This window comes from Bombina bombina, chromosome 4, assembly GCF_027579735.1.
Source record: "Bombina bombina isolate aBomBom1 chromosome 4, aBomBom1.pri, whole genome shotgun sequence".
Classification (NCBI taxonomy): domain Eukaryota; kingdom Metazoa; phylum Chordata; class Amphibia; order Anura; family Bombinatoridae; genus Bombina; species Bombina bombina.
In genome coordinates, this window is record NC_069502.1 from 363,542,497 (window position 1) to 363,559,496 (window position 17,000).

Genomic DNA, 17,000 nt, shown 5'->3' on the forward strand with positions numbered 1-17,000 from the left:
AGAGCTACTGAAATATAGGCGAGGATCCACGCATGGGGAAAACCAGCTCCGCTCCCCGCTGCCTTCGCTCCGGATGAAGATAGAAGATGATGGAGCCGCCTGGATGACCTTCTTCGCCAGACTTCAGGAACGGTGAGTACCTATTTGGGGCTTAGTGTTAGGATTTTTTTTTTACGATTAGAGATTTAATAGGCTGGAAAAGAGCTGACTGCCCTTTTAAAGGGACAGTCTAGTCAAAATTAAACTTTCATTATTCAGATAAGACTTGTAATTTTAATCAACTTTCTAATTTACTTTTATCATCAAATTTGCTTTTTGCTCTTGGTATTCTTAGTTGAAACTAAACCTAGGCAGACTTATATGCTAATCTATAAGCCCTTGAAGGCTGCCTCTAATCACATGCTTTTTAAATTCCTTTAGAACACAAAGAGACAGAAAGTACACATGGGCCATATAGATAACACTGTGTTCAGGCACAGGGAGTTATTTAAAATTTAGCACATTACAATGCTAAATGCAAGACAATAGATAATAAATAGTCACAGTCATGTGATCAGGGGGCTGTCAGAAAAGGCTTAGATACAAGGTAATCACAGAGGTAAAAAGTGTATTAATATAACTGTGTTGGTTGTGCAAAACTGGAGAATGGGTAATAAAGGGATTATCTATCTTTTAAAACAATAACAATTCTATGGTAGACTGTCCCTTTAAGGGCAGTAAAAGAGCTGAATGCCCTTTTAAGGGCAATGCCCATACAAATGTCCCTTTAGGGGCAGTGGGTACTTTAGGTGTTAGTTTTTTTTTTATTTTGAGGGGTTTGGTGGGTGGGGGGTTTTACTGTTAGGGGGGGATTTAGTAATTTTTAAATGTAAAAGAGCTGTTTAACTTAGGGCAATGCCCTACAAAAGGTCTTTTTAAGGGCTATTGGTAGTTTAGTTTAGTTTAGTTTAGTTTAGGGGGTGTTTTTATTTGGGGGGGGGGCTTTTTTCTTTTCCTAGGGATTAGGTTTACTTTTTTTAATTTTTGATAATTTTGTTTATTTTTTCTGTAATTTTAGAGTTTTTTTATTTTTTGTAATTTTAGATTATTTTTTTGTAATTTAATGTTAGGTTTTATTTAAGTGTAACTTAGTATTGGGGTTAATTTAGGGAGTGTTAGGTTAGGGAGTTCAATTAGTTATTTGTGCTGTGGGGGGTTGGCGGTTCAGGAGTTAATAGGTTAATTAGGTTTATTGCGATGTTGGGGTTTGGCAGTTTAGGGGTTAATAGGTTAATTAGGTTTATTGCGATGTGGGGGTTTGTCGGTTTAGGGGTTAATAGGATAATTAGGTTTAATGCGATGTGAGGGGTTGGCGGTTAAGGGGTTAATATTTTAAATTATGTTATTTGCGGATTAGGAGTTACTTTATTATTTTGCAATGTGGGGGTTTGTTTAGGTGTTTGTTAATACTTTGTGTGGGAGGTTAGGTATTTTTTGTTATACTTCGTGCGGGCGGTTACATGTTTTTTATTTATTTCTTGTGGGCTGTTACATGTTTTTTCGATATTTCGTGCGGGTAGTTGTGTGTGGTTTTTTTTTAGGCTTCGGGTTTGCCAAAACAGCATCCAGGTGGATTCCAAAAATGGCAGTGTGGTGAAAGTATCCACCCTGCCATTTTCGGAATTCACCTGGATGCAGCTTACGCTGAATCCGGGTGGATTCTTTTGGCTGCACGCGCAACCAACATTCTTTTGAGGATGTGTGCGCAACTGGCGACGGACGCGCTACAAACGCGATTATAGTGTAGATAAATACATCTGTACACACATATATACATATAAATATTTAGACATGTGTATGCATGTATCTCTATGTTAAAGTCGATTGCATGTCTTTTTTTCTCTCTAATTTTTATCAGAGTGTTATTATGAATATAGCTACTTTTAAATATAATTTTGATGTGTTTTGTGCAACTTTTTTGCTTGCGTAACAGTTAACCAGAGCTTTGAACTTGCATTTACTTTCAACCTGTAATACACGCGCTACTTCTGACGTGTGCAAAGAGGCATGATAACCCCTTTTCACTTGTCCTAAACAATTACTGCGCCACGTGTAATCTAGCCCTTAATTGGCCAATGAGCATTAGCAGGAGGTACACAACAGCTTCTACTTTATTAGACCAAAAACAGAATTTATGCTTACTTTCTCCAACGGTGTGTCCGGTCCACGGCGTCATCCATTACTTGTGGGATATTCTCCTCCCCCACAGGGAAAGGCAAGGAGAGCACACAGCAAGAGCTGTCCATATAGTCCCTCCAAGGCTCCGCCCCCCCAGTCATTCGACCGACGGTTAGGAGAAAAAAGGAGAAACTATAGGGTGCCGTGGTAACTGTAGTGTATAGAGAAAGAAATTTTTCAAACCTGATTAAAAAACCAGGGCGGGCCGTGGACCGGACACACCGTTGGAGAAAGTAATTTATCAGGTAAGCATAAATTCTGTTTTCTCCAACATTGGTGTGTCCGGTGCACAGCGTCATCCATTACTTGTGGGAACCAATACCAAAGCTTTAGGACACGGATGAAGGGAGGGAGCAAATCAGGTTACCTAAACAGAAGGCACCACGGCTTGCAAAACCTTTCTCCCAAAAATAGCCTCCGAAGAAGCAAAAGTATCAAATTTGTAGAATTTTGGCAAAAATGTGCAGAGAAGACCAAGTCGCTGCCTTACATAACTGATCAACAGAAGCCTCGTTCTTGAAGGCCCATGTGGAAGTCACAGCCCTAGTAGAGTGAGCTGTGATTCATTCAGGAGGCTGCTGTCCGGCAGTCTCATAAGCCAATCGGATAATGCTTTTCAGCCAGAAAGAAAGAGAGGTAGCAGTAGCTTTTTGTCCTCTCCTCTTACCAGAATAAACGACAAACAAAGAAGAAGTTTGTCTGAAATCCTTTGTTGCTTCTAAATAGAACTTTAAAGCACGGACTACATCTAAATTGTGTAACAAACGTTCTTTCTTTGAAACTGGTAATCGGACACAAAGAAGGAACAACTATTTCCTGGTTAATATTCTTTTGGAAGAAAACCAGGCTTGGTACGCAAAATAACCTTATCTGAATGGAACACCAGATATGGTGGATCACACTGCAAAGCAGATAGTTCAGAAACTCTTCTAGCAGAAGAAATAGCAACCAAAAACAGAACTTTCCAAGATAGTAACTTGATATCTATGGAATGTAAGGGTTCAAACGGAACCCCTTGAAGAACTGAAAGAACTAAATTTAGACTCCAGGGAGGAGTCAAAGGTCTGTAAACAGGCTTGATTCTAACCAAAGCCTGTACAAAAGCTTGTACATCTGGCACAGCTGCCAGTCGTTTGTGTAACAACACGGATAAAGAAGAAATCTGTCCTTTTAGAGAACTCGCTGACAACCCTTTATCCAAACCCTCTTGGAGAAAGGAGAGAATCTTAGGAATTTTAATCTTACTCCAGGAGAATCCCTTGGATTCACACAGATATATTTTTTCCATATTTTATGGTAAATCTTTCTAGTCACAGGTTTTCTGGCTTGAACCAGAGTATCTATCACTGAATTTGAAAACCCACGCTTGGATAAAATCAAGTGTTCAATTTCCAAGCAGTCAGCTGTAGAGAAACTAGATTTGGATGTTCGAATGGACCTTGTACTAGAAGATCCTGTCTCAAAGGTAGCTTCCATGGTGGAGCCGATGACATATTCAACAGGTCTGCATACCAAGTCCTGCGTGGCCACGCAGGAGCTATCAGAATCACAGAGGCCTTCTCCTGTTTGATCCTGGCTACGAGCCTGGGAAGGAGAGGGAACAGTGGAAACACATAAGCTAGGTTGAACGACCAAGGCGCCACTAATGCATCCACTAGAGTCGCCTTGGGATCCCTGGATCTGGACCCGTAGCAAGGAACCTTGAAGTTCTGACGAGACGCCATCAGATCCATGTCTGGAATGCCCCATAATTGAGTCAACTGGGCAAAGACCTCCGGGTGGAGTTCCCACTCCCCGGATGGAAAGTCTGACGACTCAGATAATCCGCTTCCCAATTGTCTACTCCTGGGATGTGAATTGCAGATAGATGGCAGGAGTGATCCTCCGCCCATTTGATGATCTTGGATACCTCTCTCATCGCCAAGGAACTCCTTGTTCCTCCCTGATGGTTGATGTAAGCTACAGTCGTCATGTTGTCTGACTGGAATCTTATGAATCCGGCCTTCACTAATTGAGGCCAAGCCCAGAGAGCATTGAATATCGCTCTCAGTTCCAGGATGTTTATCGGGAGAAGAGACTCTTCCCAAGACCATAGACCCTGAGCTTTCAGGGAATCCCAGACCGCGCCCCAGCCTAATAGACTGGCGTCGGTCGTGACAATGACCCACTCTGGCCTGCGGAAACTCATTCCCTGAGACAGGTGATCCTGATTCAACCACCAACGGAGTAAGTCTCTGGTCACCTGGTCTACTTGAATCTGTGGAGACAAGTCTGCATAGTCCCCATTCCACTGATTGAGCATGCACAGATGTAATGGTCTTAGATGAATTTGAGCAAAAAGAACTATGTCCATTGCTGTAACCATCAATCCTACTACTTCCATGCACTGAGCTATGGAAGGCTGCAGAATAGAGTGAAGAACTTGACAAGAGTTTAGAAGCTTTGACTTTCTGACTTCTGTCAGGAAGATCTTCATTTCTAAAGAATCTATTATTGTTCCCAAAAAGGGAACTCTTGTTGACGGAGACAGGGAACTCTTTTCTACGTTCACCTTCCACCCGTGAGATCTGAGAAATGCTAGAACAATGTCTGTATGAGTCTTTGCCTTGGAAAGACACGACGCTTGATTTAGAATGCTGTCTAGATAAGGTGCCACTGCAATGCCCCTCGGTCTTAGAACCGCCAGAAGGGACCCTAGCACCTTTGTGAAAATTCTGGGAGCAGTGGCTAAACCGAACGGAAGAGCCACGAACTGGTAATGTTTGTCCAGAAAGGCGAACCTTAGGAACTGATGATGATCTTTGTGGATAGGAATATGTAGGTGCGCATCCTTTAAATCCAGGGTAGTCATATATTGACCCTCCTGGATTGTAGGTAAAATTGTTCGAATGGTTTCCATTTTGAAAGATGGAACTCTGAGAAATTTGTTTAGAATTTTTAAATCCAGAATTGGTCTGAAAGTTCCCTCTTTTTTGGGAACTACAAACAGATTTGAGTAAAAACCCCTGACCTTGTTCCACAGTTGGAACTGGGTGTGTCACTCCCATCTTTAACAGGTCTTCTACACAATGTAAGAATGCCTGTCTCTTTATTTGGTGTGAATATAAGTGATACATGTGGAACCTTCCCCTTGGGGGTAGTTCCTTGAATTCTAGAAGATAACCCTGAGAGACTATTTCTAGTGCCCAGGGATCCTGAAAATCTCTTGCCCAAGCCTGAGCAAAGAGAGAGAGTCTGCCCCCTACTAGATCCGGTCCCGGATTGGGGGCTACCCCTTCATGCTGTTTTGGTAGCAGCAGCAGGCTTCTTGGCCTGTTTACCCTTGTTCCAGCCTTGCATTGGTTTCCAAGCTGGTTTGGTCTGGGAAGTGTTACCCTCTTGTCTAGAGGCTGCAGAGTTGGAAGCCGGTCCGTTCCTGAAATTCTTAGCCTTGAAAGGTCTATCTTGTGGGAGGGCATGGCCCTTTCACCCAGTGATGTCTGAAATAATCTCTTTCAATTCTGGCCCAAAAAGGGTCTTACCTTTGAAAAGGATATTAAGCAATTTTGTCTTGGAAGATACATCCGCCGACCAAGACTTTAGCCAGAGCGCTCTGCGCGCCACAATTGCAAACCCTGAATTTTTCGCCGCTAACCTCGCTAACTGCAAAGCGGCGTCTAAAATAAAGGAATTAGCTAAGTTAAGATGCGTGAATTCTGTCCATGACTTCCTCGTACGGAGTCTCCCTACTGAGCGACTTTTCCAGTTCCTCGAACCAGAACCACGCCGCTGTAGTGACAGGAATAATGAACGAAATAGGTTGAAGGAGGTAACCTTGCTGTACAAAAATCTTTTTAAGCAAACCCTCCAATTTTTTATCCATAGGATCTTTGAAAGCACAATTGTCCTCAATAGGAATGGTCGTGCGCTTGGCTAGAGTAGAAACCGCCCCCTCGACCTTAGGGACTGTTTGCCATGTGTCCTTCCTGGGGCCGACCATAGGGAACAATTTCTTAAATATAGGAGGAGGGACAAAAGGTATGCCTGGCTTCTCCCACTCCTTATACACTATGTCCGCCACCCGTTTAGGTATCGGAAAAGCATCAGGGTGCACCGGGACCTCAAGGAACTTGTCCATCTTGCATAATTTTTCTGGGATGACCAGATTGTCACAATCATCCAGAGTAGATAGCACCTCCTTAAGTAATGCGCGGAGATGCTCTAATTTAAATTTAAATGTCACAACATCAGGTTCTGCCTGCTGAGAAATTCTTCCTATCAGAAATTTCCCCATCTGACAAACCCTCCCTCACTGCCACTTCAGATTGGTGTGAGGGTATGACAGAAAGATTATCATCAGCGCCCTCCTGCTCTACAGTGTTTAAAACAGAGCAATCGCGCTTTCTCTGAAATGCTGGCATTTTGGATAAAATATTAGCTATGGAGTTATCCATTACTGCCGTCAATCGCTGCATAGTAACAAGCATTGGCGCGCTAGAAGTACTAGGGGTCGCCTGCGCGGGCATAACTGGTATAGACACAGAAGGAGATGATGTAGAACTATGTCTACTTCCTTCATCTGAGGAATCATCCTGGGCAACTTTACAATTTGTGACAGTACTGTCCTTACTTTGTTTGGACGCTATGGCACAATTATCACACATATTTGAAGGGGGAACCACATTGGCTACCATACATACAGAACATGATCTATCAGAAGGTACAGACATGTTAGACAGGCTTAAACTGGTTAAAAAACGTTTTAAAATAAAACCGTTACTGTCTCTTTAAATATTTAACAGGGCACACTTTATTACTGAATATGTGAAAAACTATGAAGGAATTATCCAATCTTTACCAAATTTTCACCACAGTGTCTTAATACATTCAAAGTATTGCACCCCAATTTTCAAGCTGTTAACCCTTAAAATGTGGAAACCAGAGCCGTTTACAATTTTAACCCCCTTACAGTCCCAGCCACAGCCTTTGCTGCGACTTCACCAATCCCAGGGGGGTATACGATACCAAATGAAGCCTTCTAGGAACGTTTTTAGTGGATTTCAGACCCTCACACATGCAGCTGCATGTACTGTACTCAAAAGTAACTGTGCAATAATGGCGCGAAAATGAGGCTCTGCCTACTACAGAGAAAGGCCCTTCCTGACTGGGAAGGTGTCTTAACAAGTGCCTGGTGCTAAAAACGTTCCCCAATGTTATAAAAGTGTGAAATTCAACTTCAAACTGCATATAATACTTAAATAAAGCAATCGATTTAGCCCCTAAAAGTGTCTACCAGTTTATAGCCCATAATAAGCCCTTTATTCTGTTTGATTTTTGACTAAGAAAATGGCTTACCGATCCCCATGAGGGAAAAATGACAGCCTTCCAGCATTACACAGTCTTGTTAGAAAAATGGCTAGTCATACCTTGAGCAGAAAAGTCTGCAAACTGTTCCCCCCAACTGAAGTTCTCTCATCTCAACAGTCCTGTGTGGGAAACAGCAATTGATTTTAGTTACTGCTGCTAAAATCATACACCTCTTTTAAACAGAACTCTTCATCTCTTTCTGTTTCAGAGTAAATAGTACATACCAGCACTATTTTAAAAAAAAAACTCTTGATAGAAGAATAAAAAACTACAACTAAACACCACAAACTCCTCACCATCCCCGAGGAGATGCTACTTGTTCAGAGCGGCAAGGAGAATGACTGGGGGGGGCGGAGCCTGGGAGGGACTATATGGACAGCTCTTGCTGTGTGCTCTCCTTGCCTTTCCCTGTGGGGGAGGAGAATATCCCACAAGTAATGGATGACGCCGTGGACCGGACACACCAATGTTGGAGAAATATATATTCAGCACATTTTGATTAAAAAACTAACCTAAAGGTTCTAAGTCTATAAAAAAAAAAAGAGTGAATAGCAGTCCTGACATATACAGTATGGAAGTAAACTACCTCCAGTGTCCATATCCACTCCACTATGTCTGGTCCAGTACTTGGAGTTAAAAATTAAATGAAGTTTAAGAAAATCCTAGAAATGTCATATAAAAATAATCATGAGATGCACTTTTGTCTACCCTCAAGCTTGTCTATGTCTTTCAGTTTTGGAAAACACTACTTATTGTTTGCAAAGTAACTGCACAAAAGCAGTACGTCTGGACTAATAAAGGGCAAGTGTCAGCAGAGGCATAATATATTAGAACTACAGTGGTTAGGAACAGCAGACACATGACATACTGTTTAAGTCCTAAATATTTATCAACAAAGAAATACAGCACATTAGCGGCTGTTACATTTGGCAGCCAGTACTTCCCTCTACAATTATCTCAGGAATGAAATCACTTTTGGGCTTGTATTTTGTCAAGCCCTGAAGGCAGTTCCTACAGGATGTTCCCTTGAATAATTCCATCTTTCACTTCCTATTTGATAGATGTGAGTAAAAAAAGTGGAATAAAATATAAAGACATTTTCAGTTGATCAAATGGTTAACGTCTGGACTGCCATGAGGCAGCAGCACATTGTATTAAACAATTAGTTAAGTTTTATTGATGATGTTGTAGAGGTACATTTGTAAATATTTCAAAACACTGTTTTAATCTAATCAGTTAATTCATTAAAATGGAAATTATTAGGCATGGCAGTGAAATGGCTCATTTGAAAAATTATTTTTTTGACACAAGATTAGCTACAATGATAATCTGAGCACAGTTATGTTATTTTGTGATGTGACGACTTACATACGAAGGGCTTGACACTGCTATGGATGTGCTTGTGTTGTTTGAGACCTGATGAAGTTGCAAATGTTTTGCCACATTCTGAACAGGCATGGGCCCGTGCGCCTACATGCTGGGAGCGAATGTGCCTTTGGAGGTTACTTGGATCCGTGAAAACCTGCTAGGAAATGAGTACACAGTCAGTACAGATGTGGGCATTTTCAAAACACTATGTATCATTACTATTATATTTGATAACTATGCTTGTGTTGTATTTATATGTCTTATGCAGGGCTGTTAAAAAAACAGCCTAAAAATTGCTGGTGGTTCACCATGTTGACTCTTTGTGCTACCAGATTTTCAGTGACATCAAAAAAACACAGAGAAACATTCAAATTGCCATATAGAAATTACTTTATACTAAACCTCTTTTAGGAACCACATGCAGTTATGATATTTTAAGTAGCTCCTTTTCCTATTACTGCGCCCAATACTTAAATATGTAAAGTAAACCTTTATACGTATTTATTCATTAAAGATCAGGACAATTAAATATTATAGTTGGAATATTCTGCAATATTCCTTTTTCCAGGACAATATAAAAAAAGAAAAAGAGAAATTAGCTTTCACGTTGTTAGTACATATACTGTAAGTTTATCCTGCTTCTGATTAGCTATAAAATTCCACACATTCCCTCATCCTTTTTTCTTCTCATATTCTTCTCTTATTGTATTATCATATAAAATTAAATAAATGCATGGATGCATGCATAAATACATACATAAATAAAAATATACGTCCAGTGTGCTGCACAGAGCAAGAAGAGATTTAATGGAGGAAGAGGAGTGATTTAAAACAAATGCAGGAATAAGTAAATAAATAAGAGAATATATGTTTCCCCACATGTACCCCCTGTACTCTTTAGCTTTGCAAATTACTTTTTGTACCCTAAAATAAATGGTGTAATATATGTGTTCTTGTGTTAATATTGCCTAACAAATCTATTAGTTGGTGATACAAACACTGTGTGTGTGTGTTGGTGTGCATATGGGTGCATGTGTGTGTGTGTCTTGGTGTGCATATGGGTGCATGTGTGTGTGTTGGTGTGCATATGGGTACATGTGTGTGTGTTGGTGTGCATATGGGTGCATGTGTGTGTGTTGGTGTGCATACGGGTGCATGTGTGTGTGTTGGTGTGCATATGGGTGCATGTGTGTGTTGGTGTGCATATGGGTGCATGTGTGTGTTGGTGTGTGTGTTAAGAAGGTTGGGCTCTTTAATGCACAATCAAAGGCCTAGATTTGGAGTTTGGCGTTAGCCGTGAAAACCAGCGTTTTAGGCTCCTAACGCTGGTTTTAGGCTACCTCCGGTATTTGGAGTCACTCAAAAAAGGGTCTAACGATCACTTTTCAGCCGCGACTTTTCCATACTACAGATCCCCTTACGTCAATTGCGTATCCTATCTTTTCAATGGGATTTTTCTAACTCCGGTATTTAGAGTCGTGTCTGAAGTGAGTGTTAGACATCTAACGACAAAACTCCAGCCGCAGGAAAAAAGTCAGTAGTTAAGAGCTTTCTGGGCTAACGCCGGTTTATAAAGCTCTTAACTACTGTGCTCTAAAGTACACTAACACCCATAAACTACCTATGTACCCCTAAACCGAGGTCCCCCCACATCGCCGCCACTCGATTAAATTTTTTTAACCCCTAATCTGCCGACCGCAAAGCGCCGCCAGCTAAGTTATCCCTATGTACCCCTAATCTGCTGCCCCTAACACCGCCGACCCCTGTATTATATTTATTAACCCCTAACCTGCCCCCCACAACGTCGCCGCCAGCTACCTACAATAATTAACCCCTAATCTGCCGACCGCAAAGCGCCGCCACCTACATTATAGCTATGTACCCCTAATCTGCTGCCCCTAACACCGCCAACCCCTATATTATATGTATTAACCCCTAATCTGCCCCCCACAACGTCGCCTCCACCTGCCTACACTTATTAACCCCTAATCTGCCGAGCGGACCGCACCGCTACTATAATAAAGTTATTAACCCCTAATCCGCCTCACTAACCCTATAATAAATAGTATTAACCCCTAATCTGCCCTCCCTAACATCGCCGACACCTAACTTCAATTATTAACCCCTAATCTGACGACCGGAGCTCACCGCTATTCTAATAAATGGATTAACCCCTAAAGCTAAGTCTAACCCTAACACTAACACCCCCCTAAATTAAATATAATTTTAATCTAACGAAATTAATTAACTCTTATTAAATAAATTATTCCTATTTAAAGCTAAATACTTACCTGTAAAATAAATCCTAATATAGCTACAATATAAATTATAATTACATTGTAGCTATTTTAGGATTAATATTTGTTTTACAGGAAACTTTGTAATTATTTTAACCAGGTACAATAGCTATTAAATAGTTAAGAAATATTTAATAGTTACCTAGTTAAAATAATTATAAAATTACCTGTAAAATAAATCCTAACCTAAGTTACAATTAAACCTAACACTACACTATCAATACATTAATTAAATACAATATCTACAAATAACTACAATGAAATAAACTAACTAAAGTACAAAAAATAAAAAAGAACTAAGTTACAAAAAATAAAAAAATATTTACAAAACATAAGAAAAATATTACAACAATTTTAAACTAATTACACCTACTCTAAGCCCCCTAATAAAATAACAAAGACCCCCAAAATAAAAAATGCCCTACCCTATTCTAAATTACTAAAGTTCAAAGCTCTTTTACCTTACCAGCCCTGAACAGGGCCCTTTGCGGGGCATGCCCCAAGAAGTTCAGCTCTTTTGCCTGTAAAAAAAACATACAATACCCCCCCCAACATTACAACCCACCACCCACATACCCCTAATCTAACCCAAACCCCTCTTAAATAATCCTAACACTAAGCCCCTGAAGATCATCCTACCTTGTCTTCACCTCACCAGGTATCACCGATCCGTCCTGGCTCCAAAATCTTCATCGAACCCAAGCGGGGGCTGGCGATCCATCATCCGGTGGCTGAAGAGGTCCAGAAGAGGCTCCAAAGTCTTCATCCTATCCGGGAAGAAGAGTAGATCCGGACCGGCAATCATCATCTTCCAAGCGGCATCTTCTATCTTCATCCGATGAGGACCGGCTCCATCCTGAAGACCTCCGACGCGGACCCATCTTCATCCGGCGACGTCCAACTGAAGAATGAAGGTTCCTTTAAGGGACGTCATCCAAGATGGCGTCCCTCGAATTCCGATTGGCTGATAGGATTCTATCAGCCAATCGGAATTAAGGTAGGAATATTCTGATTGGCTGATGGAATCAGCCAATCAGAATCAAGTTCAATCCGATTGGCTGATTGAATATTCTGATTGGCTGATGGATCAGCCAATCGGATTGAACTTGATTCTGATTGGCTGATTCCATCAGCCAATCAGAATATTCCTACCTTAATTCCGATTGGCTGATAGAATCCTATCAGCCAATCGGAATTCGAGGGACGCCATCTTGGATGACGTCCCTTAAAGGAACCTTCATTCTTCAGTTGGACGTCGCCGGATGAAGATGGGTCCGCGTCGGAGGTCTTCAGGATGGAGCCGGTCCTCATCGGATGAAGATAGAAGATGCCGCTTGGAAGATGATGGTTGCCGGTCCGGATCTACTCTTCTTCCCGGATAGGATGAAGACTTTGGAGCCTCTTCTGGACCTCTTCAGCCACCGGATGATGGATCGCCAGCCCCCGCTTGGGTTGGATGAAGATTTTGGAGCCAGGACGGATCGGTGATACCTGGTGAGGTGAAGACAAGGTAGGATGATCTTCAGGGGCTTAGTGTTAGGTTTATTTAAGGGGGGTTTGGGTTAGATTAGGGGTATGTGGGTGGTGGGTTGTAATGTTGGGGGGGGGGTATTGTATGTTTTTTTACAGGCAAAAGAGCTGAACTTCTTGGGGCATGCCCCGCAAAGGGCCATGTTCAGGGCTGGTAAGGTAAAAGAGCTTTGAACTTTTTTAATTTAGAATAGGGTAGGGCATTTTTTTATTTTGGGGGTCATTGTTATTTTATTAGGGGGCTTAGAGTAGGTGTAATTAGTTTAAAATTGTTGTAATATTTTTCTTATGTTTGTAAATATTTTTTTATTTTTTGTAACTTAGTTCTTTTTTATTTTTTGTACTTTAGTTAGTTTATTTCATTGTAGTTATTTGTAGATATTGTATTTAATTAATGTATTGATAGTGTAGTGTTAGGTTTAATTGTAGGTAATTGTAGATATTTTATTTAATTAATTTAATGATAGTATAGTGTTAGGTTTAATTGTAACTTAGGTTAGGATTTATTTTACAGGTAATTTTGTAATTATTTTAACTAGGTAGCTATTAAATAGTTCTTAACTATTTAATAGCTATTGTACCTGGTTAAAATAATTACAAAGTTGCCTGTAAAATAAATATTAATCCTAAAATAGCTATAATATAATTATAATTTATATTGTAGCTATATTAGGATTTATTTTACAGGTAAGTATTTAGCTTTAAATAGGATTAATTTATTTAATAAGAGTTAATTAATTTTGTTAGATTAAAATTATATTTAATTTAGGGGGGTGTTAGTGTTAGGGTTAGACTTAGCTTTAGGGGTTAATACATTTATTAGAATAGCGGTGAGCTCCGGTCGTCAGATTAGGGGTTAATAATTGAAGTTAGGTGTTGGCGATGTTAGGGAGGGCAGATTAGGGGTTAATACTATTTATTATAGGGTTAGTGAGGCGGATTAGGGGTTAATAACTTTATTATAGTAGCGGTGCGGTCCGCTCGGCAGATTAGGGGTTAATAAGTGTAGGCAGGTGGGGGCGACGTTGTGGGCGGCAGATTAGGGGTTAATAAATATAATATAGGGGTCGGCGGTGTTAGGGGCAGCAGATTAGGGGTACATAAGGATAATGTAAGTAGCGGCGGTTTACGGAGCGGCAGATTAGGGGTTAAAAATAAAATGCAGGTGTCAGCGATAGCGGGGGCGGCAGATTAGGGGTTAATAAGTGTAAGGTTAGGGGTGTTCAGACTCGGGGTACATGTTAGGGTGTTAGGTGCAGACTTAGGAGGTGTTTCCGCATAGCAAACAATGGGGCTGCGTTAAGAGCTGAACGCTGCTTTTTTGCAGGTGTTAGGTTTTTTTTCAGCTCAAACAGCCCCATTGTTTTCTATGGGGGAATCGTGCACGAGCACGTTTTTGAGGCTGGCCGCTTGCGTAAGCAACTCTGGTATCGAGAGTTGAAGCTGCGTTAAAAATGCTCTACGCTCCTTTTTTGGAGCCTAACGCAGCCTTTATGTGGACTCTCAATACCAGAGTTATTTTTATGGTGCGGCCAGAAAAAAGCCGGCGTTAGATTTTCGGGTCGTTACCGACAAAACTCCAAATCTAGCCGTATGTAACTAAACACAAATTCACATTACCTTGGAGCAGTTTTCACATTCATAGTGCTTTCCAGTATCATGAGACATCTGATGGCGAATTAAGTTAGATTTCCAGTTAAATGCTTTAGGACACTGATCACATTTATATTCCCTCTCTTCTGTATGAGACAGCAGGTGTTTATCAAGGCTGGAATATAGATAAACACAACATTAAGATATAATTGCATATTAAAGGGACATGAAAACCAAGATTTGTCTTTCATGATTTATATAAACCATACAATTATAACAACTTTCAAATATGCTTCATTCTTTGGTATCCTGAGTTGAAGAAGCAGCAATGCACTACTGGGAGCTAGCTGAACATATTGGGTGAGCAAATGACAAGAGGGATATATACGCAGCTACCAATAATCAGCCAGCTCTCAATAGTGCATTGCTGCTCCCGAGCTTACCTAGGTATGCTTTTAAACAAAGGATACCAAGAAGCAAAGACAATTTCATAACTGAAGCAGATTGGATAGTTACTTAATTGCATGCCATATGTGAATCATGAAAATTTATTTTGACTTTTCTGTCTCTTATTTAATTTAGGTTTTTATTTATGTGACCAAAGCAGAGTATACAATTTATTATATTCAAACAGTAAAACTTTAAAGGACCATTAAATACAGTAGAATTGTATAAATAACATGTGCATAAAAAAGACATAGCAATAACACTTACTGAATTTCAAATAAGCAGAAGATTTTTTCTGACAAATTTATTTTTTCCCCATTTGTCGGTGTTCTGTCGAGATTTGCTTCTACGTCGAAATTTGCTACCAAGATTTGAGCCTACGCACAATTACATAATCACACTACACATATGTTTCAAAAGAATGTGTGGCATGTGATTATGTAAACACAAGCATGCACACATCGTTCGGTAGAGAGGAAAATTGGCCCTCACATTCCCCATAAAAGTGGTCACGTACATGCGTGCATGTGCAGCAACATTATGTGGTAGCAGATTTCAATTGAAAAAATATTTGTAAAACATTAAAGTTAATTAAAAAAATGAATACAGTGCCCTGCTATTGTGTATTAACAGAGAAGATGTTTTAATATATGTAAACAAAGATTTTTTTAAAAAAAATATTAACTTTAAAGGGACATAATACTCATATGCTAAATCACTTGAAACTGATGCAGTATAACTGTAAAAAGCTGACAGGAAAATATCACCTGAGCATCTTTATGTAAAAAAGGAAGACATTTTACTTCACAATCTCCTCAGCTCAGCAGAGTAAGTTCTGTGTAAAAAGTTATAATTCAGCTGCTGCCCAGCTGCAGGTAAAAAAAAAAAAAAAAAAAAATGAAGAAATGAACAGCAGCCAATTAGCATCAGCAGTGCTGAGGTCATGAGCTCTTTTACTGTGATCTCATGAGATTTGACTTAACTCTCATGAGATTTCATTGTAAACTTCCTTACACTGAATAGGGAGGTAACATGAGAGTGCACGAGGCTCATCCCTTCAGCTGTTCCGGGACAGACATACTAATATGCTGCTTAGAAGTCCTTTACAATGGAATGTGGCTACTGAGAAACTTTTGAGGTAAAATATCTTTCTTTTTTACATAGAGATGTTCAGGTGATATTTTCTAGTCAGCTTTACAGATATGCTGCATCACTTTCAAGTGTTTCAACATTTGGGTATCATGGCCCTTTAAAGTGTTAAAAGAAGTTGTCCATCAAAATTTGCTACCACGTAATGTTACTGTGCATGTGCGCATGTACGTGACCACTTTCATGAGGAATGCAAGGATTAATTTTCATCTCCATCAAAATTTGCAACTGTATGATGTGCGCATGCTTGCATTTACATAATTACTTTCCACACATTCTTTTGAAACATATGTGGAGTCCGATTACGTAATTGTGGACATGTGCAAATCATGGTAGCAAATTTCACAGACTAGTATATGTATACACTGTGAATTTCTGCACATGCTAAGTAGGAGCTGGTACTGGAGAAAGTGTGTATATAAAAAGACTGAGCAAAATTTGATAAAAGAAGTAAAGAACTGCTAACCCATGTGAGCCATATAGATTACATTGCGCTCTCTCCTGTGGAGTTGTGCACAACACAGTACTAATTGGCTAAAATGCAAGTCAATAGATAATAAATAGCCATGTGGTAAAGGGGCTGTCAGAAAAGGCTTAGATACAAGGTAATCACAGAGGTCAAAAGTATATTATTTTAACCATGTTTGCTGTGCAAAACTGGGGAATGGGTAACAAATGGATTATTTTTAAACAATAAACATTTTGGAGTAGACTGTCCCTTTAAAGTAAATATTTGTTTCTCATATGTATGTCCTGTAGACAAAGGACAGTCAATGTCCCATGAAGGTGCTTAGTTTTAAAACAGATGGAAAAATTGGTAAATTAGGTAGGCCTTGTTATATTTTCATATTGATGAAATCTGCTAAAATACAGTACAAGAAATATTTAAAAGGGGCATTTTTCTAAAACATGGCATGTTAAAATGTATTACATTTTTTGTATGCAAAATGGATGTCCCTGTACAGATACACTGTATATTTTATGCTTGTAAAGCATGTAACTGTCCATTAATAAAACAGCTAGAGCTTTGCTTATCAGTCATTATGCACTTCT

The 17,000-nt window shown here is 39.9% G+C and overlaps 1 protein-coding gene across 1 annotated transcript in view; it reads right to left on the reverse strand.

Moving 5' to 3' along the window:
- Nucleotides 1–17,000, reverse strand: part of MECOM (MDS1 and EVI1 complex locus) — a 96,371-nt gene that overhangs the window by 51,430 nt on the left and 27,941 nt on the right. The window contains exons 5-6 of the mRNA XM_053710119.1: nucleotides 14,379–14,526; nucleotides 8,932–9,088 (exon numbers count right to left, since the gene is read on the reverse strand). Coding sequence (XP_053566094.1) covers nucleotides 8,932–9,088; nucleotides 14,379–14,526 — 305 coding nt within the window. The remainder of the gene's footprint in view (nucleotides 1–8,931; nucleotides 9,089–14,378; nucleotides 14,527–17,000) is intronic.